A 23,463-nucleotide genomic window follows, 5' to 3' on the forward strand; every position below is an offset into this window, starting at 1 on the left:
AAAAATATAAATGCAACATGCAACAATTTCAAAGATTTTACTGAGTTACAGTTCATATGAGGAAATCAGTCAATTGACATACATTCATCATGCCCTACTCTTTGAATTTCACATAACTGGGAATACAGATATGCATCTATTGGTCACAGATACCTTAAATAAAATGGGCCTCACAATGGGCATCAGGATCTCGTCACGGTATTTTTGTGCATTCAAATTGCCATAGATAAAATGCAATCGTGTTTGTTGTCCGTAGCTTATGCCTGCCCATACCATTACCCCACCGCCACCATGGGGCACTCTGTTCACAACGTTGATATCAGCAAACCGCTCGCCCACACGACCCCATACACGTGGTCTGCGGTTGTGAGGCCGGTTGGACGTATTGCCAAATTCTCTAAAACGACATTGGAGGCGGCTTATGGCAGAGAAATGAACATTCAATTCTCTTACAACAGCTTTGGTGGACATTCCTGCAGTCAGCATGCCAATTGCACGCTCCCTCGAAACTTGAGACATCTGTGGAATTGTGTTGTGTGACAAATCTGCACATTTTAGAGTGGCCTTTTATTGTCCCCAGCACAAGGTGCACTGGTGTAATGATCATGCTGTTTGACCAGCTTCTTGATATGCCACACCTGACAGGTGGATGGATTATCTTGGCAAAGGAGAAATGCTCACCAACAGGGATGTAAACAAATTTGTGCACAACATTTGAGAAAAATAAGCTTTTTGTGCATATGGAAAATTTCTGGGATCTTTTATTTCAGCTCATGAAACATTGGACCAACACTTTACATGTTGAGTTCATATTTTTGTTCAGTGTACATTTATAAATAGACAAACTAAAGGAAAGAGGGTTATCCGCAATTCACTAATCTACAGTCTATGGAGCAGAAGTGAACCGAATTCAGCTGAACAATACTTCCCACTCTTACTCTGCATGTGTGCAATGACCCACACAGGAGTATCCTCCCATTTCTCTACTTCCTCGTGCCCACAGTAGTGTCCCCCGTTCCTCTGCCAAAACCCCTGGGGTCCTACATGGGTGGGGGTTTAGGAGCACCACCACTCTGGTATCTGTAAAAGAAAAGCAAGCATACAGATAGGGTTTTACAGTGTATCCTCCCCTCTAGAACACTGACCTCTGACCTCAAGACCAAACTAGGTTTACTCACTACAACCCAAGGGTCTGAGTTTAGGACTTTACCCACCTGCTGTCCTGCTCCTGGTTGGGGTTGGTGATGAGGACCCTGTACCCGTTAGGAAGGAGGCCGGTGGATGGCAGGGTGCTTGCCGTTCCTCTGATCTGCCTAAACGTCATCTCTACCTGGGCACTGCGGACATGGTTGGCAGCACTGCTGTGTTTTTGCTTCTTGTCTGAGATGGGAATTAACACAGTTGTGTGGATTAAAGTGGTGCCTCTGACAGGATGAGAGTGTCAAACCCTAATGAGTGGATAACCAAGCCTAATGAGTCCCATAGCATAGCCAAAGAGAGAGAGCGAAAGAGACGTTTGTTCTCTGTGTTGGTTAACAGCTCTGCCAATCATGGAGGTGAATGAAACATATAGTTGAAGTCGGAAGTTTACATACACCTTAGCCAAATACATTTAAACTCAGTTTTTCACAATTCCTGACATTTAATCCTAGTAAAAATTCCCTGTCTTAGGTCAGTTAGGATCACCACTTTATTTTAAGAATGTGAAATGTCAGAATAATAGTAGAGATAATTATTTATTTAAGCTTTTATTTATTTAATCACATTCCCAGTGGGTCAGAAGTTTACATACACTCAATTAGTATTTGGTAGTATTACCTTTCAATTGTTTAACTTGGGTCAAATGTTTCGGGTAGCCTTCCACAAGCTTCCTACAATAAGTTGGGTAAATTTTGGCCCATTCCTCCTGACAGAGCTGGTGTAACTGAGTCAGGTTTGTAGGCCTCCTTGCTCGCACATGCTTTTTCAGTTCTGCCCACAAATGTTCTATAGGATTGAGCTCCGGGCTTTGTGGTGGCCACTCCAATACCTTGACTTTGTTGTCCTTAAGCCATTTTGCCACAACTTTGGAAGTATGCTTGGGGTCATTGTCCATTTGGAAGACCCATTTGCGACCAAGCTTTAACTTCCTGACTGATGTCTTGAGATGTTGCTTCAATATATCCACATCATTTTCCTTCCTCATGATGCCATCTATTTTGTGAAGTGCACCAGTCCCTCCTGCAGCAAAGCACCCCCACAGCATGATGCTGCCACCCCCGTGCTTCACGGTTGGGATGGTGTTCTTCGGCTTGCAAGCAACCCCCTTTTCCTCCAAACATAACGATGGTCATTATGGCCAAACAGTTCTATTTTTGTTTCATCAGACCAGAGGACATTTCTCCAAAAAGTACGATCTTTGTTCCCATGTGCAGTTGCAAACCGTAGTCTGTCTTTTTTATGGTGGTTTTGGAGCAGTGGCTTCTTCTTTGTTGAGCGGCCTTTCAGGTTATGTCGATATAGGACTCGTTTTACTGTGGATATACAGTGAGGGAAAAAAGTATTTGAGCCCCTGCTGATTTTGTACGTTTGCCCACTGACAAAGACATGATCAGTCTATAATTTTAATGGTAGGTTTATTTGAACAGTGAGAGACAGAATAACAACAAAATAATCCAGAAAAACGCATGTCAAAAATGTTATAAATTGATTTGCATTTTAATTAGGGAAATAAGTATTTGACCCCTCTGCAAAACATGACTTAGTACTTGGTGGCAAAACCCTTGTTGGCAATCACAGAGGTCAGACGTTTCTTGTAGTTGGCCACCAGATTTGCACACATCTCAGGTGGGATTTTGTTCCACTCCTCTTTGCAGATCTTCTCCAAGTCATTAAGGTTTCAAGGCTGATGTTTGGCAACTCGAACCTTCAGCTCCCTCCACAGACTTGCTAGGCCACTCCAGGACCTTAATGTGCTTCTTCTTGAGCCACTCCTTTGTTACCTTGGCCGTGTGTTTTGGGTCATTGTCATGCTGGAATACCCATCCACGACCCATTTTCAATGCCCTGGCTGAGGGAAGGAGGTTCTCACCCAAGATTTGACGGTACATGGCCCCGTCCATCGTCCCTTTGATGCGGTGAAGTTGTCCTGTCCCCTTAGCAGAAAAACACCCCAAAGCATAATGTTTCCACCTCCATGTTTGACGGTGGGGATGGTGTTCTTGGGGTCATAGGCAGCATTCCTCCTCCTCCAAACAAGGCGAGTTGAGTTGATGCCAAAGAGCTCGATTTTGGTCTCATCTGACCACAACACTTTCACCCAGTTCTCCTCTGAATCATTCAGATGTTCATTGGCAAACTTCAGACGGCCCTGTATATGTGCTTTCTTGAGCAGGGGGACCTTGCGGGCGCTGCAGGATTTCAATCCTTCACGGCGTAATGTGTTACCAATTGTTTTCTTGGTGACTATGGTCCCAGCTGCCTTGAGATCATTGACAAGATCCTCCCGTGTAGTTCTGTGCTGATTCCTCACCGTTCTCATGATCATTGCAACTCCACGAGGTGAGATCTTGCATGGAGCCCCAGGCCGAGGGAGATTGACAGTTATTTTGTGTTTCTCCATTTGCGAATAATCGCACCAACTGTTGTCACCTTCTCACCAAGTTGCTTGGTGATGGTCTTGTAGCCCATTCCAGCCTTGTGTAGGTCTACAATCTTGTCCCTGTCATCCTTGGAGAGCTCTTTGGTCTTGGCCATGGTGGAGAGTTTGGAATCTGATTGATTGATTGCTTCTGTGGACAGGTGTCTTTTATACAGGTAACAAACTGAGATTAGGAGCACTCCCTTTAAGAGTGTGCTCCTAATCTCAGCTCGTTACCTGTATAAAAGACACCTGGGAGCCATAAATCTTTCTGATTGAGAGGGGGTCAAATACTTATTTCCCTCAATTAAAATGCAAATCAATTTCTAACATTTTTGACATGGGTTTTTCTGGATTTTTTTGTTGTTATTCTGTCTCTCACTGTTCAAATAAACCTACCATTAAAATTATAGACTGATCATTTCTTTGTCAGTGGGCAAACATACAAAATCAGCAGGGGATCAAATACTTTTTTCCCTCACTGTAGATACTTTTGTACCTGTTTCCTCCAGCATCTTCACAAGGTCCTTTGCTGTTGTTCTGGGATTGATTTGTATCTCTAGGAGACAGAACGCGTCTCCTTCCTGAGCGGTATGACGGCTGCGTGGTCCCATGGTGTTTATACTTGCGTACTATTGTTTGTACAGATGAACGTGGTACCTTCAGGCATTTGGAAATTGCTCCCAAGGATGAACCGGACTTGTGGAGGTCTACAATTATATTACTTGGCTGATTTCTTTTGATTTTCCCATGATGTCAAGCAAAGAGGCACTGTGTTTGAAGTTAGGCCTTGAAATACATCCACATGTACACCTCCAATTGACTCAAATGATGTCAATTAGCCTATCAGAAGCTTCTAAAACCATGACATCCTTTTCTGGAATTTTACAAGCTGTTTAAAGGCAGTCAACTTAGTGTATGTAAACTTCTGACCCACTGGAATTGTGATACAGTGAATTATAAGTGAAATAATCTGTCTGTAAACAATTGTTGGAAACATTACTTGTGTCATGCACAAAGTAGATGTCCTAACCGACTTGCCAAAACTATAGTTTGTTAACAAGAAATGTGTGGAGTGGTTGAAAAACAAGTTTTAATGACTCCAACCTAAGTGTATGTAAACTTCCGACTTCAACTGTAAGTGTTCCCCTTAACCAGACACTTTTAGATTATAATGTTGGTATTTGATTAATATTGATGAGGATATCATGATGCACTGTGCGGATGTGCCGTGTGTGTGACAGATAAGAGGGAGTGCTAACTAACGTTTGGGCGTGTCGTGGGGCAGTGCTTCATCCAAGTTGCAGGGCATCAGGATCTCGTGACCCAGGAAGTGCTGCAGCTGCAGTCCTCCACTTAGACTGGTCCCCCGCAGAGGGGCAGTCCGGGACATGAGGGGCAGCAGGCCAGGCAGGTTCATATCCATGCCAGATCCAGGAGCCATGGGGCACTGTGGGGAGAGAGGGAGGGACAGTGAATACCACACCAATACTATACCACAAGAGAGGATATCCTGTATACACAAAGCTACTTTGAGTCAGGTGATATTAATAGGTGTCCATAATAAGTGCACATGGGGACACGTTAGCAACACTGTCTCAAGTCTCTCTGACCTCGGGCCTCCTGTAGCTCAGTTGGTAGAGCATGGCGCTTGCAACGCCAGGGTTGTGGGTTCGATTCCCACGGGGGGCCAGTATGAAAAATGTATGCACTCACTAATTGTAAGTTGCTCTGGATAAGAGCGTCTGCTAAATGACTAAAATGTCATTAATATGTCCTGCATTGCCTCCTATCTACGCTTCCTGCCTCACTGCACCCGCCATAGCTAGTCTCTGCTACACCCACGTTACAGTATGGATGACCAAATTTCTACTGTCTTTCATCACGTGTAGAAATCTAATAAGAGAATGATAATGATCACTCAATAATAATAACAACTGTTGAATGAAAACAAAAACAAGAGGCGGGTGAGAGCAGGAATAAGCCTGAAATGAGAGGGATGGGGGACAAGAGCGGAAAGAGGGTTGTGTATTTATGTTTTTAATGAGAAAGCCCAGGATCCCCCTCTCTCTCTCGTTCCCAAATACTCTCTTAACGAGCACAGGGGGCCGGGTTGACCCAGCTAATAGGGGGGCAAATCCATTGGTGCATTATCGGTCGTGCACATTTCATCTAATCAGCAGGATGAACTGAGCTGGCTTAGGCTGCTTTTAATTCAGCACTGGAGGAGCATTACTGCCCCCGTCTCTCGTTATGTGCAGATCAAATCAGGGAGACAAACTGGGAGAATTTGATCCTTGTTTTTTGGTAGTTGCTGTTTGGTTGTTGTTTTTCTGTCCGCTGTTTGATTTCAAGTTGCATTGCAGTTGACATGATATGGCCCGTTATCTGGCCTTTGACAGAAATGAGGCCTTTATGGCTTTTTAGGTCAGTCTCATAAGGCATGGAGATAACTGTATCTTCTCCTGCAGACCACTGCAGCTAAGAAGACAAAGCTCTTACCAACCAAGTGATATACAAAGGCAGTACCATTACTCTGTTTGTATATTTCTCAGTCAATAAGCTCTCACCTGGACCTCTGTGCAGAGTAGCTCAGCCCTGGTCCTCTCCTCCAGGGTGACCATCACTCCATCCAGAACCTGCAGCCTGGAGAGGCGTAGTACCACCGCCGGCCTATGGAGGGATCGCCGGGCCACCTGGGACAACAAAAAACATTTACTCATGTAGGACCTCAGAGTGAAGGCTGCAAGGCTGTCCTGTAAGGACTAAACTGGCATGGGGCTGTTTGTGAGTCCAACACAGTTCTCTGAATTCACCACCCTCAGAGACCACACTCTCATAATCTCCTATGGTCCAGCTAATAACCCCACTAGCCCTACCCTTCTCCCCGGTCCAGCTGATGATAACCTCTGCTCCCCCCTTCATAGGGGACAAAGCTATCCTCTCCGGGGTCAGAGCCCTGTCTGTCCCTGCAGAAGGGAAGGCTGAACGGAGGAGAAGGAGAAGAGAGGAGAGATGGTCTGGCCAGGGCACATGGGTGCAGCAGTGATCTCATGCGGCTGACAGCAGGAGGTATTGTCTCTGGAGCGGCTGCTGGCTCTCCACCCTGGCAGGATTAAGCCCCATGGGGAGGGGAAGGGGCGGGGGGATGGGGGCAGTGGGGTAAACATGCTGGCCCAGTTGAGAAGGCCTCAATGGATGGCAAGCCCTCTGCACTGGGCACTGACAGCTCTGGGCACTGACGGCTCCAGATGGGTGCTGAACCCGGGCCAATAGTGTCTGATAACGGCCCTGCCATTTGGTCAGCGGATTTGTCTCTGATGCCGGCCAGTTTGAGGCACAGCAGACGGTCCATCATGTAATCGCTTAATTTAGAACTACAGAGTTGCACTGAGTGTTGCACTCAGGGGCATTTCAGTCAAAATGAACACACACTGAAATCCTGGCGAAGTAGTAAGTTGACCATTTTCATACTGTCATGGGGGTAAAACTATTCACTGAGCTCTTGCTTGATTGAAGTAATTGTAGCTTCCAGTAGACATACAAGGTTGTAACCGACACTGGTAAAAAAAAAAAAAAGAAGATACTCACAGGATTCCCTACAACTGACAGCTCAATCAGGGAGGGAAGGACTTCTAGCTTGTCCAGCTCTGAGATGTCCTACAGGGAATAGAAAGGAGAGATAAGACATACAGTGGGGAAAAAAAGTATTTAGTCAGCCACCAATTGTGCAAGTTCTCCCACTTAAAAAGATTAGAGAGGCCTGTAATTTTCATCATAGGTACACGTCAGCTATGACAGACAAAATGAGGGAAAAAAATCCAGAAAATCACATTGTAGGATTTTTAATGAATTTATTTGCAAATTATGGTGGAAAATAAGTATTTGGTCACCTACAAACAAGCAAGATTTCTGGCTCTCACAGACCTGTAACTTCTTCTTTAAGAGGCTCCTCTGTCCTCCACTCGTTACCTATATTAATGGCACCTGTTTGAACTTGTTATCAGTATAAAAGACACCTGTCCACAACCTCAAACAGTCACACTCCAAACTCCACTATGGCCAAGACCAAAGAGCTGTCAAAGGACACCAGAAACAAAATTGTAGACCTGCACCAGGCTGGGAAGACTGAATCTGCAATAGGTAAGCAGCTTGGTTTGAAGAAATCAACTGTGGGAGCAATTATTAGGAAATGGAAGACATACAAGACCACTGATAATCTCCCTCGATCTGGGGCTCCACGCAAGATCTCACCCCGTGGTGTCAAAATGATCACAAGAACGGTGAGCAAAAATCCCAGAACCACACGGGGGGACCTAGTGAATGACCTGCAGAGAGCTGGGACCAAAGTAACAAAGCCTACCATCAGTAACACACTACGCCGCCAGGGACTCAAATCCTGCAGTGCCAGACGTGTCCCCCTGCTTAAGCCAGTACATGTCCAGGCCCGTCTGAAGTTTGCTAGAGTGCATTTGGATGATCCAGAAGAGGATTGGGAGAATGTAATATGGTCAGATGAAACCAAAATAGAACTTTTTGGTAAAAACTCAACTCGTCGTGTTTGGAGGACAAAGAATGCTGAGTTGCATCCAAAGAACACCATACCTACTGTGAAGCATGGGGGTGGAAACATCATGCTTTGGGACTGTTTTTCTGCAAAGGGACCAGGACGACTGATCCGTGTAAAGGAAAGAATGAATGGGGCCATGTATCGTGAGATTTTGAGTGAAAACCTCCTTCCATCAGCAAGGGCATTGAAGATGAAACGTGGCTGGGTCTTTCAGCATGACAATGATCCCAAACACACCGCCCGGGCAACGAAGGAGTGGCTTCGTAAGAAGCATTTCAAGGTCCTGGAGTGGCCTAGCCAGTCTCCAGATCTCAACCCCATAGAAAATCTTTGGAGGGAGTTGAAAGTCTGTGTTGCCCAGCGACAGCCCCAAAACATCACTGCTCTAGAGGAGATCTGCATGGAGGAATGGGCCAAAATACCAGCAACAGTGTGTGAGAACCTTGTGAAGACTTACAGAAAACGTTTGACCTGTGTCATTGCCAACAAAGGGTATATAACAAAGTATTGAGAAACTTTTGTTATTGACCAAATACTTATTTTCCACCATAATTTGCTAATAAATTCATTAAAAATCCTACAATGTGATTTTCAGGATTTTTTTTCCTCATTTTGTCTGTCATAGTTGACGTGTACCTATGATGAAAATTACAGGCCTCTCTCATCTTTTTAAGTGGGAGAACTTGCACAATTGGTGGCTGACTAAATACTTTTTTTCCCTCACTGTATTATACTGTATGTCCTACCTACTTCAAACCCCCCCAATCCATTAGGGCCAAACCTCATCCAAATTTTGAAGGGGGGGGCAGCTCATGGGAGAGATTACATGTGTGATCTCTCATTAATCTCATGAGAGTTTGGGCATGCTAAAGGGGAGCGGGGGCGTCTCTCTCCCCCACGGAATGTGACTGAGCCGGGCTGTGACTCACACAGACCTCCATTGTGAAGGGTGGTTTGTTGGGGATGATTGCTGCGTTTTCATGTCTTAATTGAAAACATGAAAAGATTAAGGAAGAAAAAGAAGCAAAGTGGAAAAAACTAGGGACAAAGCGCAAATCACCCGCCTGGGGTGAGAATGAGATGTAGGCTGAGAACCTGATTACACGTTGCCTTGATTGTTCCTCTCTGTCCTCATACGTATAACCCTGACCTTCAATCAATGTCGATTCTCCTTAATACTAGCTACCCCACACACACACACGCCACAGTGGGGTGGTAACGATCTATAATTATGGCACTATATTTCCACCCCCTTGTTTGCATACACTGTAGATCAAAATAAAACACATTTTACACGCCAAATGCTTTGCACGTTATGAGTGCATCACCATAATTCAGTAACTGCAGTACAGACTTTGAACTTGGTGGACATTTCCACACTGTGAATGAATGAATTCCTCATTAGAGTATATGAATGCATATGAATGGCTCAGTATTGCCAGAAAGGGTAATGACTTGCAGTTGCAGGACACTGGAGGACTGCTGGAGGAGGAGTACCTGTAGTTTGTTCATGCCCAGGAACAGCCTCCTCAGCTCAGTAAGGGGTTGGAGGTGGTTAAGTTCCCGGAGGCGGTTCTCTGCCAGGTGCAGCTCCAGCAGGAAAACCTGACCAAAAAAGGAGTTCTCCCCCAGGGCCTTGATCCGGTTCCGGTCCAAGACCAGCTCCCGGAGCCGGTGCAGCCCCTCCAAGCCCTCCACCTGGCTGATCTCATTACCTGAGAGGAGGTAAGATATGAAATCAGTAGGTAATTACATGACTACAGCTACCCCTGTTACTGATATGATTTGACCGGGCTGCATCATTGCAAATTACAACTGTGTGAATTTCAATCATACACTCTGAAATACACTCAGATACTTAAAGGGGAAATCTGCAGTTGAAACAACAACACAGCGGCTACCCGCCACTGTTTTTGGTAAACAGCTGAGGGATGGGGCTTGAGAAATGTAACCACTCTCAAATTCTTAGACAGAGCTATCGATGGGACTGACCATCCATGAGATCAAAATAATAGTTTTAAACATATTTTGAGGCTATACAGTGTTTGTTTACAATTTCATTGTTTACAAACAATGGAATAAAACAAGCTTATATTGTGGGTTCTGATGGGTAACAACAGTTGAACCAAGCTCATGAGGCATTTATAAGTTATATTCTTCAAGAATCAATGGGCATATATATAAAAGTACAAAAATGTATGTAGCAACTACAGATTGCCACTTTAAAGTGGAACTGGAAAAGGTGCATCTTCTGCTCTGAATCCGTGTGTATAGTGGTGCGTACAAAGCTGTCTCGACAGGTTTATAAACCGACACCCAAGGTGGGATTAGGGTCAGACAGTCACCCAACTGAAGAAAACAATAATCAAATGCAAACAATGGCAGACAGAAAAAGGCACTGTTTTCCCGTGACTCATTGCCATTCCCATTTAGTTTCTATTCTTGTTGCCTCATCTCCACCTGGACAGGTCTGAGAGAGCCTTGTCTGTGACTGAGCTGTGCTTTTCGTCAGCTTTGAAACCTGAAGGAAGCTGTTACTGTACCTTGGAGGAAGAGTGCTTTGAGATTGGTGAGCCTGCTGAGCTGCAGATTGGCCATATTGGAGATGCCATTGTGGCTTAAATGCAGCACCTCCAGGCTGCCCATTAGTGGCTCCAGGCTGTCTGCAGGGCCCACTTCCCTGAAAGAGAGGGACAGAATGGGAACTCTGAGCGTTAGCTGCCTCTCTGACTGAATGCACCTTCTCTCCCCAGTGCCTCATTTAGAAGGCCAGACCTCACAGGTGCACAACAACTCAAGGCAAACACAGTCAGGCAGACCACACAAAAGCCTGACCCCCCCCCACCCCCCCCAACCCCCTTCACATTTGAAACCTTTTACTTTATGTAAACTCTCCTCTGGTCTTTTTCAATAGTAACAGTGAAAAGGGAGATTTGTGATTTTCTAAGAGCAGCTAATAAAAGCCTAAAAGCTTTGTCACGTCAACAGGTTCGTGCTGCCCCCAAGTGGCTGAAAGTAGAACAATATTCTCTATTGCAACAAAGACATGAAATGAGTCCTTTGCCAACCACACCGTACACTGAGAAGACAGAAAGGTTTAAAGCTATTCATGAATTGTACATTTCCATCTCACAAACTAGGTTTAAAAAGTAATACATTTTAATATCATGTTAAAATAATAGACTTTTATCTGTACTGCTGGTACCTGCTGCCTTTTGATGAGCCCTGCTGGCCGTAGCCACTGGAGTTCACCTTGTGGTAGAGAATCTGTCTGTTAGTCAGGGGGGCCTGGGCCTTCTGCCTGGGCAGGATGGATTCTATGTGGTTATAGTTCAGACATAATGCCTACATGGAAGAAAATAAGAAAATGTTTATTGTTGATGGTTTAAAAAACCTGACAGTGCAACTGATAAATAGAAAATATATGACACAGATTACATTTTAGAATGGTCGGAAAAGTCTGTCCGGTTGGTAACAATCACTTGGCAGGCCCACCTTGATGTTGGGCAGGTAGACAAGGCCACTGAAGGAGGTGAGGTTGTTGTGCTCCAGGTTGACACTGCGCATGTTCTGGAACAGGTCTGCTGGGGCCAGGTCCACCATACTGGGGAGAGAGGGAACAGTTTATACACACTCACTCTTTCTTTTACCGTCTCTTCTACTCATCTAAAAGGTGACTGAAATACTGTGATGTACTCCTACACAGTACACTATGGTCAATGACCTGATGGCACTGGATTGCAGGTTGAGATCAACGATGTCGGAGTAGTTGGAGTGTCCCAGTTTCTCTGCCACCATGTCAGGGGTCAGGCGTCCACCAAACACATCCTTGGCATTCTCACACTCCGTCATTTCCTGTGGATCACAATGACGTCACTTCTGTTTCATCTCAATTCAGCAAACGTTTATGTATCTCTAAAACGAATAGCTCTATTTGATTATGACGTAAACATACCACTGCAACCCCATCCAGTGCCTTTAGAGAGGGTAAGTGGAACACCACATAAATCCTGTAGTTTTCCACTTTCTCCACTAAAGGATTACCATACAGATCCAGAATGATTAAGTTTGTCAAAGCCTAGAAATAAAAGGTCAAAAACAATAATCATACTTTATTTTAATTTCCACATTGACTATTAGTAACAGTGTATAAAAAACAGCTTTTCATGCTTGGCTGTGTGAGGTCAGCTCACCTTCAGGTGGTAGATGTCTCGTGTGGTGGTGATGATGTTGTTGCCTATGTACAGCTCGAATAGTGAGCGGGCCCTATGCACCCCGTACAGGGAGCCAATGCAGTTGTTCTCCACAGACAGGAAGTGGAGGTTGGGCAGCCGGTCCAGGACAGTGCCGTCCAGACAGGACAGCTGGTTCCCATTCACACTGAGCTTAGTGAGCTGGTGCAGTTTGGACACACCTGAGAAGACAAAGATGTGGAGGGATATCTCATACATCTTTGATGGACATGATTCCCTTGTCAATGCCAAATTATTTTCTTTTCCTTGAATAGACCTGGTGCATTCTGAACCAAGAGTGCCAAGGGTTTTCTATTGTGTTAAAAGATATATGACAACACTTCATCATTTGTCATGTGGCGACCATTGAGATTAGGACTGACCGTCTAGCCTAGAGATGCAGTTGTCATTGAGGGACAGCTCCTCTAGATGCTGGCAGTTGTCCAGACCCTCCACTTTAGAGATGTCGTTGTCATTGAAGGAGGCCCAGCGCAGGTTGACCAGTTTGTCCAGGTTGGTGAGCCTGGAGAGCCTCTGGCTGTCAAGGTTAAGGGCTGTGATCTGCTCAGAGTTCAGAGTTCACTGTTAAGTAAACAGACTGCACTTGTACCGCAGATGAAGCACCTGGAGAGAACCCATAAACTACAAGCTGAAACGCATACATCTTTATTGTTCCTGGACTCCAGTATTGTGTATGTTATTATTTGTTTCACCTTGGTGGTCCAGCCTGGCTCTAGGTCTCCAGTGATGTCCCAGGGCAAGGGGCTGAGTTGATCCAGGAGCTGGGCTGCAGAAAGCAGGCTGAGACTGCGGGGACGCTCACTGTCCGTCCGGGAGTGGGCCAGTAGAGATGCCTGTAGCCAAAGTGTGAATCAGACTGAGGAATTACTACTCTCAACACAGAAGGTAGACCAAACTTTCTCACGCAGCATGCAACAGCAAAGGTAGCCCGCTTACATTAAAGTATTCAACCTAATCTGGCAAATCATGAACTAACTCTTACCTGGTTGATTCTGGAACCTGCAGCCATCTGAACAGCAGCGCCTGCCTCTTCCTCTGTCACCAGCATGTCATCCAGGTGTGTAAGGTTAATCAGACGTCCCAGAACAGTCATCCTTACCGCCTCGGGCTGGGACAAACACATCACCTTCATCAGCAGTGTCTTATGGTCTTACTATATGGACACTAGACTAGACCCATGTTAAAGCTGGTGTTAGTGTGTGTGGTTTTACCCTATGCCAGGGGTTGTGGCGGGTGTCCAGTCTCAGCAGGTTGGGGGCATGTTTCCGGAGCACAGCCGTCTCCTCCCTAGCGCGGGTCAGCTGGTTCCAGCGCAGGTCCAGCTGATTGAGCCGCCCCAGCCCCCTCAGCCCCTCCAGGGTCAGCAGGTGGTTGTAGCTGGCGTCCACAAACTCCAGGTTGGGCTGGAGGAAGACAGAGAAACATATTTACTGTATGTAGGACTCCAAGTTGATAATGATTCATGAAGATTGGTTGACCTAAACGCCCCACCCGTCAGAACGCACCATGTGGGAGATGTCGTCTAGTTGTGTGAACTCGTTGAAGCTGATAGTCAGGCGGCGCAGGGCTGTCAGTCGAGAGATCTCCTTCAACTTACTCAGGCTGTTGCCATGGAGATTCAACACCTTTGACCAGGGAAGAATAAATTAGAAGGTGGGGCACCGGCACAGTACAGAGGGGAGATCAGTGCTAAACCTAGTGGGGCTAAGGTAACATTATCTGTTAGTCCCTCACTCAGAGGCCTGAACCCTTACTGTAATCTGACTGAGGACGTTGGCCCTGGCTACATTGAGTAAAGTCTTCTCGTCCAGGCTCAGCATCTTGGGCCGCGGTTTGAGCAAGGGCTCCATGTTTAGAGTCTCCTTGTCCAGGTTGATATCGTTGGGAGTGGGGTCGTCTGTGCCTCTGCTGCTGGGCTCTGGGAACACAGGCTGGACTCGGTCCTGAGAGGAGGGAACATCATAGTGGAGAGGACAAACAGTTGGTGAATATCAACACCTGGTTTTGTGGGTTTACAAAAATTGGAACATCGAAAGACAAACAGGGTATACTTTTTCCTACCTGCGTGATATACTCAAAGTCGATGAGGTACTCCGGCAGGACAAGCTCATGGTCAAATACAAACCACTGACTCTGTCTCAGACTGCAGTCACAGCCGCTGTGGATCTTGGAGGAGCAAGGCCTCTCTATATGGATAGAAGTCTCAGGTTGTTCAACAGGAGGATGGAATAGAAGAATGTTGACTTTTGCTGGTTGTTTCCATTCCACTGTCACCAGTAAAAAACAGGTTGTTCTGAAAAGTAACAGTTGTGATATTTCACATGACATTACCTGCATTTGTCTTATGGACCTGCTCTGGGCTCACATTGCAGTAAACAGAGTGAGCTTTGGGGTAGTTGAGGGCATCCACTGAATCCCCTTCACGGATGGGGAAGCTGCGGCCCAGGAACACTTTGGACACAATGACCTGACCTTGAAACAGGAGGACAGTTAGAATAATTTCAGTTTCTCTGACACAGGTTCATTAAAAGCAAACAAATATAATTTGTACATTTACATTTTTATACTGGTTTTATCCTCAAGGTTTCATTAGCAATACAAAGTAATTGAAGTGTGCGAAAGGATGAAATAGGACCATATAGAGCGTGTCTGAAAAGGAGAGGGTCTATGCTCTGCTTGGAGGTGCTTTGGTTGGCCTGTCTCTGTGTGTACTCAATCCTAGGCCTGTCCGTCACACTCAGGCTGTTAGACAAGGGTACAGCTCTCTCTCTGCCCAGGGCCTAACACAGACACAAGACACATGACAGTGTCAAGAACTACAACAATGACACAATCTCAGGCATAGTGTACAGCCTAAATAAGCAATATGTGTACCTTATACATATCTGCTGTTTTAAAGCCGTCCTCTGGAATGTGCAACATCTCATTCTTGTCACTGGTTCTTTCAGGATCAGACACATAGAACAGGTACTCCAGCCAGCGTTTGTAATTCCTGCACAGATGGAACTGCAGTCAGACATATGTAAATACAGTCAAAATATTGCAGTTTACATGGTCTGTTACCAAAAAACATAAATGTTCAACTATTTCTGTGTAATATTAGACATAGGCATAATACTGAGGAGCGGAGGTGAATATCACAGAGAAAAGGAACGCTGCGTGTAGAAGAGAGAGGTGCCATTTTAAGATTTCACAGTCTCATCATGGACACTCACTGTGAGAACATCGTCGACTCCTCGCTGGCCAACAGGGTATGAAGCTTGTCCTCGAAGCGAAGCCGTAGCGCACGGTTATGGATGCGGATGATACTGTTGATCTTGATGCCAGTGATGCCCTGAGCCTTGTAGTCCCACGCACAGAACCGGGACAGCAGGAGGTCATAACAGGAAGTGAACCTTTTGGGAGGAGAGCGAAAACAGTGGACTCAGTAGCTAAATGCTGCAAATCACCTACACAAATCACCTGCACAAATCACCTACACAAATCACCTACACAAATCACCTGCACAAATCACCTACACAAATCACCTACACAAATCACCTACACAAATCACCTACACAAATCACCTACACAAATCACCTACACAAATCACCTACACAAATCACCTACACAAATCACCTGCACAAATCACCTTCACAAATCACCTACACAAATCACCTACACAAATCACCTACACAAATCCCCTACACAAACGAGGTAAACTCAGTCCGCAGAAAACTGGGATAACACATATCATTACATTATCTAATACTATATGACCACACAAGTCATTTCCCTGCAGTTACCCTGGCTAATGTCACTGTTATATAAAAGGAGATCATTTGTACCAGGGGTCTGTGGAGCAGCCCTCTTCAAACCGAATATTCCCCACTGTCTCAAGCTCCATTAGCAGAAAGTGGACCATCATCTCGTTCCTGTTGGTGGCTTGGGCCAAGTCCCGCTGGTACCAGGACTCAATCCTGCAAAAACAATATAAAAACACTCTACTTTTCACACTTCATCATCTTAGTGCCAATAGAAAGCTTACATATAAACAACAATGCCAAATGAGATTGTATTAAGCCCCTCTAAACTCAAAGAATCTCTCTTGGAGGTCTAATCCATTATTCATGTATATGAACTCACTCCTCCAACCTCCTGTTCCACAATTGCAACCTTTCCTTCAGGGTGTCCAGCTTGGAGAGGATCTTGTGTTCCAGGCCGGGGTCGCGGGTGATGTCAGCAGGGGTGTCACTGCGGTCCCCTGAGCCCTCACTCAGCGGTGACAGTCCATCCTCCCAGGTACGGGCCGACTTCCTGCACAGGGCCTGCACCTCCGACAGCTCACACTCCAGCTGCTCAAGACACCAACACAACAGTCATATTAAGCACCACTGTAAATGTATGACATATGCATCAAAAGTCCATTGTTGAGGGCATAGTGTTGTACTGACGTTTTTGAGGGCATAATTGAGAGCTCTGATGCGGTCCTCTGGCAGCTGTAAGAGATTCCTCTTGTTCTCCAGCAGATTGGCCTGGGTCTCTGCCAGGTTCCTCTGGGCTGTCCGCACACGCATGTTGTAGTACATCATCTTCTTCATCACAGTGGACTGGAATGAACAGATGTTACAATGTACTGTATGCAATGGAACCCCTTTATTTATATAGCATAGTTCATTAGACTGTAATTACAAGATTAGAAAAATAGCAGCACTGGAAAAATACATCCATCATCAGAGTTCAGGGATGACTCATTAAACAAATGCTGGTATCTCTCAGGAGTAGAGAGTATCAGACATAGAGATCCTATTAAATTATTAGAATGACTATGTCATCAACCCTCAAAGTTCCAGAATCTTATGATAATGGCAGCCATTTTAGTCAAGGAGAAATCTAACTTCTTTACCAAAATGGCTGATCTTTTATACTGTCATAAGATAATTAATGTCCATTCTAGTATTCTAATTGCTAATTCTATGCTATCAGAGCCCTGGAGATCGCACAGTGACAGCAGTTACGAAAGCTGACCCTTGGGACTGTTGACCTGTACCTCAGCAGCGTCCTTCAAATGCTTGCTGGAGACGTCGTAGGTGTCAAGCCGCTGGAGGCCTGGCATGTGGTAGAGCACGTGGGTGGCATAGTTACACAGCAGACATACTGGGGTGGGACTTGACTGGGGGTCCTTCAGTCCCAACTCTCTCAGAGAGGGCAATGGGGCCAGGAGGGTCAGCTCCTGTTATACACCACGATAACATGATGTTGATGCTTAAGAGGGACAATTGAAGCATGCACAACCCTGATTGGCTTCAACCCCACTAATGGTTTGGATACTGTATACAGTGCCTTCGGGAAGTATTCAGACCTCTTGACTTTTTCCACATTTTAAATACCCTATGATGACAAAGTGAAAACAGGTTGTTGCAAATGTATTAAAAATAAAATACAGTATTCAGACCCTTTGCTACGAGACACGAAGTTGAACTCAGGTGCATTCTGTTTCCATTGATCATCCTTGAGATGTTTCTACAACTTAATTGGGAGTCCACCTGTGGTAAAAAAAAAAAAATTGATTGGACATGATTTGGAAAGGCACACACCTGTCTATATAAGGTCCCACAGTTGACAGTGCATGTCAGAGCAAAAACCAAGCCATGGGGTCGAAGGAATTGTCCGTAGAGCTCCGAGACAGGATTGTGTCGAGGCACAGATCTGGGGAAGGGTACGAAATAATTTCTGCAGCATTGAAGGTCCCCAAGAACACAGTGGCCTCCATCATTCTTAAATGGAAGAAGTTTGGGACCACCAAGACTCTTCCTAGAGCTGGCCGCCCGGCCAAACTGAGCAATCGGGGGAGAAGGGCCTTGGTCAGGGAGGTGACCAAGAACCTGATGGTCACTCTGACAGAGCTCTAGAGTTCCTCTGTGGAGATGGGAGAACCTCCCAGAAGGACAACCATCTCTGCAGCACTCCACCAATCAGGCCTTTATGGTAGAGTGGCCAGACGGAAGCCACTCTTCAGTAAAAGGCACATGACAGCCCGCTTGGAGTTTGCCAAAAGGCACCTAAAGACTCTCAGACCATGAGAAAGAAGATTCTCTGGTCTGATGAAACCAAGATTGAACTCTTTGGCCTGAATGCCAAGCGTCACGTCTGGAGGAAACCTGCCACCATCCCTACGGTGAAGCATGGTGGTGGCAGCATCATGCTGTGAGGATGTTTTTCAGCAGCAGGGACAGTGAGACTAGTCAGGATCGAGGGAAAGATCCTTGATGAAAACCTTCTCCAGAGCGCTCAGGACCTCAAACTGGGGTGAAGGTTCACTTTACAACAGGACAACGACCCTAAGCACACAGCCAAGACTACGCAGGAGTGGCTTCGGGACAAGTCTCTGAATGTCCTTGAGTGGCCCAGCCAGAGCCCAGGACTTGAACCCGACCTAACATCTCTGGAGAGACCTGAAAATAGCTGTGTAGCGACGCTCCCCATCCAACCTGACAGAGCTTGAGAGGGTCTTCAGAGAAGAATGGGAGAAACTCCCCAAATACAGGTGTGCCAAGCTTTTAGCATCATACTCAAGAAGAATCAAGGCTGTAATCACTGCCAAAGGTGCTTCAACAAAGTACTGAGTAAAGGGTCTGAATACTTATGTAAATGTGATATTTCCGTTGTTTTATTTTTAATACATTTGCAGAAATGTCTAAAAATCTGTTTTTGCTTTGTCATTATGGGGTATTGTGTATAGATTGATGAGGGGGAAAAACAATTTAATCCATTTTAGAATAAGGCTGTAACGTAACAAAATGTGGAAAAAGCCAAGGGGTCTGAATACTTTCCGAGTGCACTGTATACAGAATCTACTATAGATTAGGCTGTCAAGATATTTGACTGAGAAGTAAGCCTGTAAATGACCATATGCAAAGGTAGTAGTCAGATATCAGATTGAGAAGGTGCAGAATTAAAACCTTTCATTATTTGAAAAGTTAATGGGGTTTTTTCTTACCTTAAAAGAGCTGATCTTGTTCCCAGATAAATTCAGATTTTCAATGCTGATATTAGGATCAAGACTGTGTCCTGTGAAACAAATTGAATAATTATCATTATAAGTAAATCAAAGATGTAATCTGTCAAGTTTATAGCGTTGGAGATGAACCTTCAACCCACCTATCTTTTCAATGTTATTGTCAGCTAGATTCAGCTCTCTCAGCTTTTGAAGCGTGTTCAATCCCTTTAAACAGGTATGAAGAAAGGATGAGACAAAAAGGTGATTTAAAAAAGAACAATCTATACAGATTATGAGGTACTTTACACGACACAGAAAAGCATCCATACCTCTATGTGAGTGATGAAGTTGTTGTTAAGCCACAGCACCTGTAGATTGACAAGTGACTCCAAATTCTCAATCTTACTGATCTGATTGTCATAGATGTACAGCTTCTGTAACTGATGGCAATTCTGAAGTCCAGAAATGTCCTACAATAATGAAAATAAATACCCCACAAAATATTATTGTTGGTATTAAAGATAATAATGCAAATCATAGCTTGATGACAGTTATTTTGCAGACATTTTGCAGTCTATTCTGAATCGAGAAATCAAAGATAGTCAATATAATTCTGTTTTAGATACTCTTTAGATGAAAACTCTACACACACATCTCCAAGATGTCAGCACGAAGAGAAACCTGGATCTTACTGTCAGCTGACATTCCACCACCCAGAGCTCCCGAAGCAGGGGGCATGACTCAAGGCCCTTGATGTGACTGATACTCTGGCCTACCAATGTGAGCTGGCACAGCCTTGGGAAAAGGGAGAGCCCAACCATACGCGGATAACCCGAGAAAAACACCTCCAGGGCTGTGATGCTGCTACCTTCCTGGGGTATCTTCTCATAAGACACCCCATTGGCAATGCACTGTTGAGGTACAAAAAAAGGTTGTCTCCACAAGCCAAACAGAAAATGATACTATTTTTAATCATAAGTATCTGGTTGACACAAGACATTTATGACAAAATTACACTCACCAGTTCTTTGACAACCTCCTCGTCACCATTATGTCTTTGCTTTTCACTCTGTATCATGTTTTTCTGTGCTGAAATATAAGCAATTGTTGATCATGTCATGTATAACAAAAAATTAAATGCTCAAATAAGGAACATTGCTAAACTTAGCTTGTCTTGGGGGCTGGAGGGTGTTGTCTGGGGGTAATGTTAGCTATCAGTAACAAGCATCTGAAAAAAGTCATTAAATCTAACGTTTGCTAAAATTTGAGGACAGATACGAGATTAAAAAAAAACATTTAATATAAGTATAAATAGCAAGAAAACGTGATTTGTGTCACTCAATAATTATTTTACTAGTTAGCTCTAGCTAAGCTAACGTCGTTAGCCTGCTAGCTAACTGTAACGTCAGCTAATGCACATTTACTTACATTCGAAGTTGCAGCCTGCACAAGAGTTCACTGTCACTGACACTGTCTGCTCAGACCACTAAGTTAACGTCATACCAGTTTTGGACATCTGATATTGCTGCTATTGTCTTCATGAAAACAAAAATATAATTTTAGGGTGTTTATATGATAGACATTGTGCACCTGTAGCTAGCATGCCCCAGCAGGGTTTGTCATCAACCCGTATCCAGGGAAGTGCTTCCCCGTTGCTCAGGAGTCATCTTAACTTTTTCTTTGTACTTTTGATCATCACCACACGAGGACGCTACAATGCAATTCATTTGAGAACAAACTGGCATGAACAGAACAAAGAAATGGTCCTCAACTGGATATTTGCACGAGTGAAATTACTTGCATCTACTAACGTGAAATGTTTTAACAAAAATAAAAATACAACAGTGTCGTATGTTGAAACATAACATGGTACAGCAATATTACAATTTGCGTTATTATTGTGATATGGTCTTAAGCATTTCAAACATGACACGCTTCAAAGATGCTTCAATATGCTGAAGTTTATTTTATTTATGGCGTACTCTTGGAAACATACTGCATTGACTTCAACTGTATATTCAAACACTTTTATATTAGTTATGCTGAAACAGTTAACAGAATGTTACTCTGCCCTAAATAAGTACCAACATAGCTAATGCCATGACGTCAGCTTTGAAGCGCTGAACTAAAACAATCAACCTCGCTCACTTGTGCTCTCGGACTGGACCGCGCAGCCATTAGAATTTTACAATTTAAGTATATCTTTGTAAAGGCAGTCGGCCTTCATAGCATATTTTCCTGTTTTATTCGTTTGACCAACCCACTATCCATTGTGTAGCCTGCCTTATAGCTTGTGCCTGTATCTCTCGCGCAACCTCTCCCTAAAAGCATGTCTTCGAAGCCCAGTGACGAACTAGGTTCGGAAGGGAAATGGTTTGGGGACGATTATGAAAGAAATGGCCTGTTTGGAAGCACCCCACCCCGGTTTGGTGAGCTACGTGAAGATTTTAAACCGAAAACCAGGGAGGAGACGAGTGACCTGGATCAATTCCATCAATTTGAGGACGATGGGAAAAGGCCTCCCGTTGCTATGGAAACTGTATCTACAGGTAAAGCGGTTTATCAATAACATTTATCTTATCATTTATAGACAACACTTGTTTTTATATAGATATACAACGTACGTAATTTAAATTAGTCTGTTTACACTTCTCATAGCAGACGATGCTATCACAAATACCTATTTCTTGGGGTGTAACATGTCTGAGATGAAACCTTCGTCATCGCAGTGTACCAGACATTCTGTACTTTCTCACGAAGTGAGTGAAAAGTTTAGCAGATCGAATCTACACCAATCATGGGTTTGGCTGGGAAATGTACTTAAGTTCAAATAATGGAATTGGTTTCCTATTAGTGGGTAACTACAGAATAGAACAGAATTTGAACTTGGGTAGAATACAATTCAAAACCTTATTTATGGACTATGAAATCTAGGTCTACATAAAATTGAAATGTCTTAGAGAAACAGACCAACAGAACAGACCATGAGAAGACAGCAAACAACAGGCCAGCTGTGAACTAGCCATGGGCCTAGCCCTTGATCATGACTCAGTTCCATTACATTCAGATGAATTGGGGAAGGCGAGTTTTAAGAGCCCCAGTGCTCTGAACATTAACACGCATTGCTTGCTTATGGGTTTGGAAGCATAAAAACCTTATCTTCCATATCAGTGAGAAACAATTCTCAAAAAACAAAACATTAAATTGATACACCATATACAGTGCATTCTGAAAGTATTCAGAACCCTTGACTTTTTCCACATTTTGTTATGTTACAGCCTTATTCTAAAATGGATTACATAGTTTTTTCCCCTCATCGATCTACACACAATACCCCATAATGACAAAGCAAAAACTGGTTTTTAGACATTTTTGCTAATTTATTAAAAGTAAAAAAACGTAAATATCACATTTACATAAGTATTCAGACCCTTTACTCAGTACTTTGTTGAAGCACCTTTGACAGCGAATACAGCCTCCAGTCTTCTTGGGTATGACCCTACAAGCTTGACACACCTGTATTTGTGGAGTTTCTCCCATTCTTCTCTGTAGATCCTCTCAAGCTCTGTCAGGTTGGATGGGGAGCGTCACTGCACAGCTATTTTCAGGTCTCTCCAGAGATGTTAGATCGGGTTCAAGTCTGGGCTCTGGCTGGGCCACTCAAGGACATTCAGAGACTTGTCCCGAAGCCACTCCTGCGTAGTCTTGGCTGTGTGCTTAGGGTCGTTCTCCTGTTGGAAGGTGAACCTTCGCCCCAGTCTGAGGTCCTGAGGTCTCTAGAGCAGGTTTTCATCAAGGATCGCTCTGTACTTTGCTCCGTTCATCTTTCCCTCGATCCTGACTAGTCTCCCAGGCCCTGCCGCTGAAAAACATCCCCACAGCATGATGCTGCCACCACCATGCTTCACCGTAGGGATGGTGCCAGGTTTCCTCCAGATGTGACACTTGGCATTCAGGCCAAATAATTCAATCTTGGTTTCATCAGACCAGAGAATCTTGTTTTTCATAGTCTGAGAGTCCTTTAGGTGCCTTTTGGCAAACT

General features: G+C 44.4%; 2 protein-coding genes across 5 annotated transcripts in view; one reads left to right on the forward strand and one right to left on the reverse strand.

Annotated features, from left to right (window-relative positions):
- Window positions 1–756: 756 nt before the first annotated feature.
- Window positions 757–21,040, reverse strand: lrrc9 (leucine rich repeat containing 9). Of its 4 annotated transcripts, none has more exons than XM_041855049.1 (33): window positions 20,850–21,040; window positions 20,443–20,505; window positions 20,114–20,332; window positions 19,751–19,891; window positions 19,583–19,646; window positions 19,422–19,492; window positions 17,472–17,654; window positions 16,876–17,031; window positions 16,568–16,776; window positions 16,270–16,401; window positions 15,658–15,837; window positions 15,317–15,434; window positions 15,078–15,222; window positions 14,774–14,914; window positions 14,504–14,628; window positions 14,197–14,385; window positions 13,948–14,067; window positions 13,654–13,845; window positions 13,425–13,550; window positions 13,135–13,275; window positions 12,805–12,982; window positions 12,383–12,603; window positions 12,145–12,267; window positions 11,914–12,044; window positions 11,685–11,793; window positions 11,395–11,534; window positions 10,733–10,869; window positions 9,687–9,904; window positions 7,211–7,279; window positions 6,190–6,315; window positions 4,886–5,069; window positions 1,215–1,380; window positions 757–1,080 (listed from the first exon to the last, which is right to left on the reverse strand). In XM_041855049.1, the coding sequence occupies exons 2-33, from the start codon at window positions 20,497–20,499 to the stop codon at window positions 1,041–1,043; spliced, it is 4,551 nt and encodes a 1,516-aa protein (XP_041710983.1). In that variant the 5' UTR covers window positions 20,500–20,505; window positions 20,850–21,040; the 3' UTR covers window positions 757–1,040. The 4 variants fall into 4 exon arrangements, with proteins under 4 accessions (XP_041710983.1, XP_041710981.1, XP_041710982.1 ...); XM_041855047.1 differs by having other exon boundaries at window positions 20,443–20,510; XM_041855048.1 differs by having other exon boundaries at window positions 20,443–20,649.
- Window positions 21,041–21,529: 489 nt separating this feature from the next.
- LOC121544850 (reticulon-1-A-like) overlaps window positions 21,530–23,463 on the forward strand; it is a 50,474-nt gene continuing 48,540 nt past the window's right edge. Inside the window, exon 1 of the mRNA XM_041855053.2 lies at window positions 21,530–21,970. Within this exon, the coding sequence (XP_041710987.2) occupies window positions 21,751–21,970 (220 nt within the window). The 5' untranslated portion in view covers window positions 21,530–21,750. The remainder of the gene's footprint in view (window positions 21,971–23,463) is intronic.

Source organism: Coregonus clupeaformis, chromosome 29 (assembly GCF_020615455.1).
Source record: "Coregonus clupeaformis isolate EN_2021a chromosome 29, ASM2061545v1, whole genome shotgun sequence".
Lineage (NCBI taxonomy): Eukaryota > Metazoa > Chordata > Actinopteri > Salmoniformes > Salmonidae > Coregonus > Coregonus clupeaformis.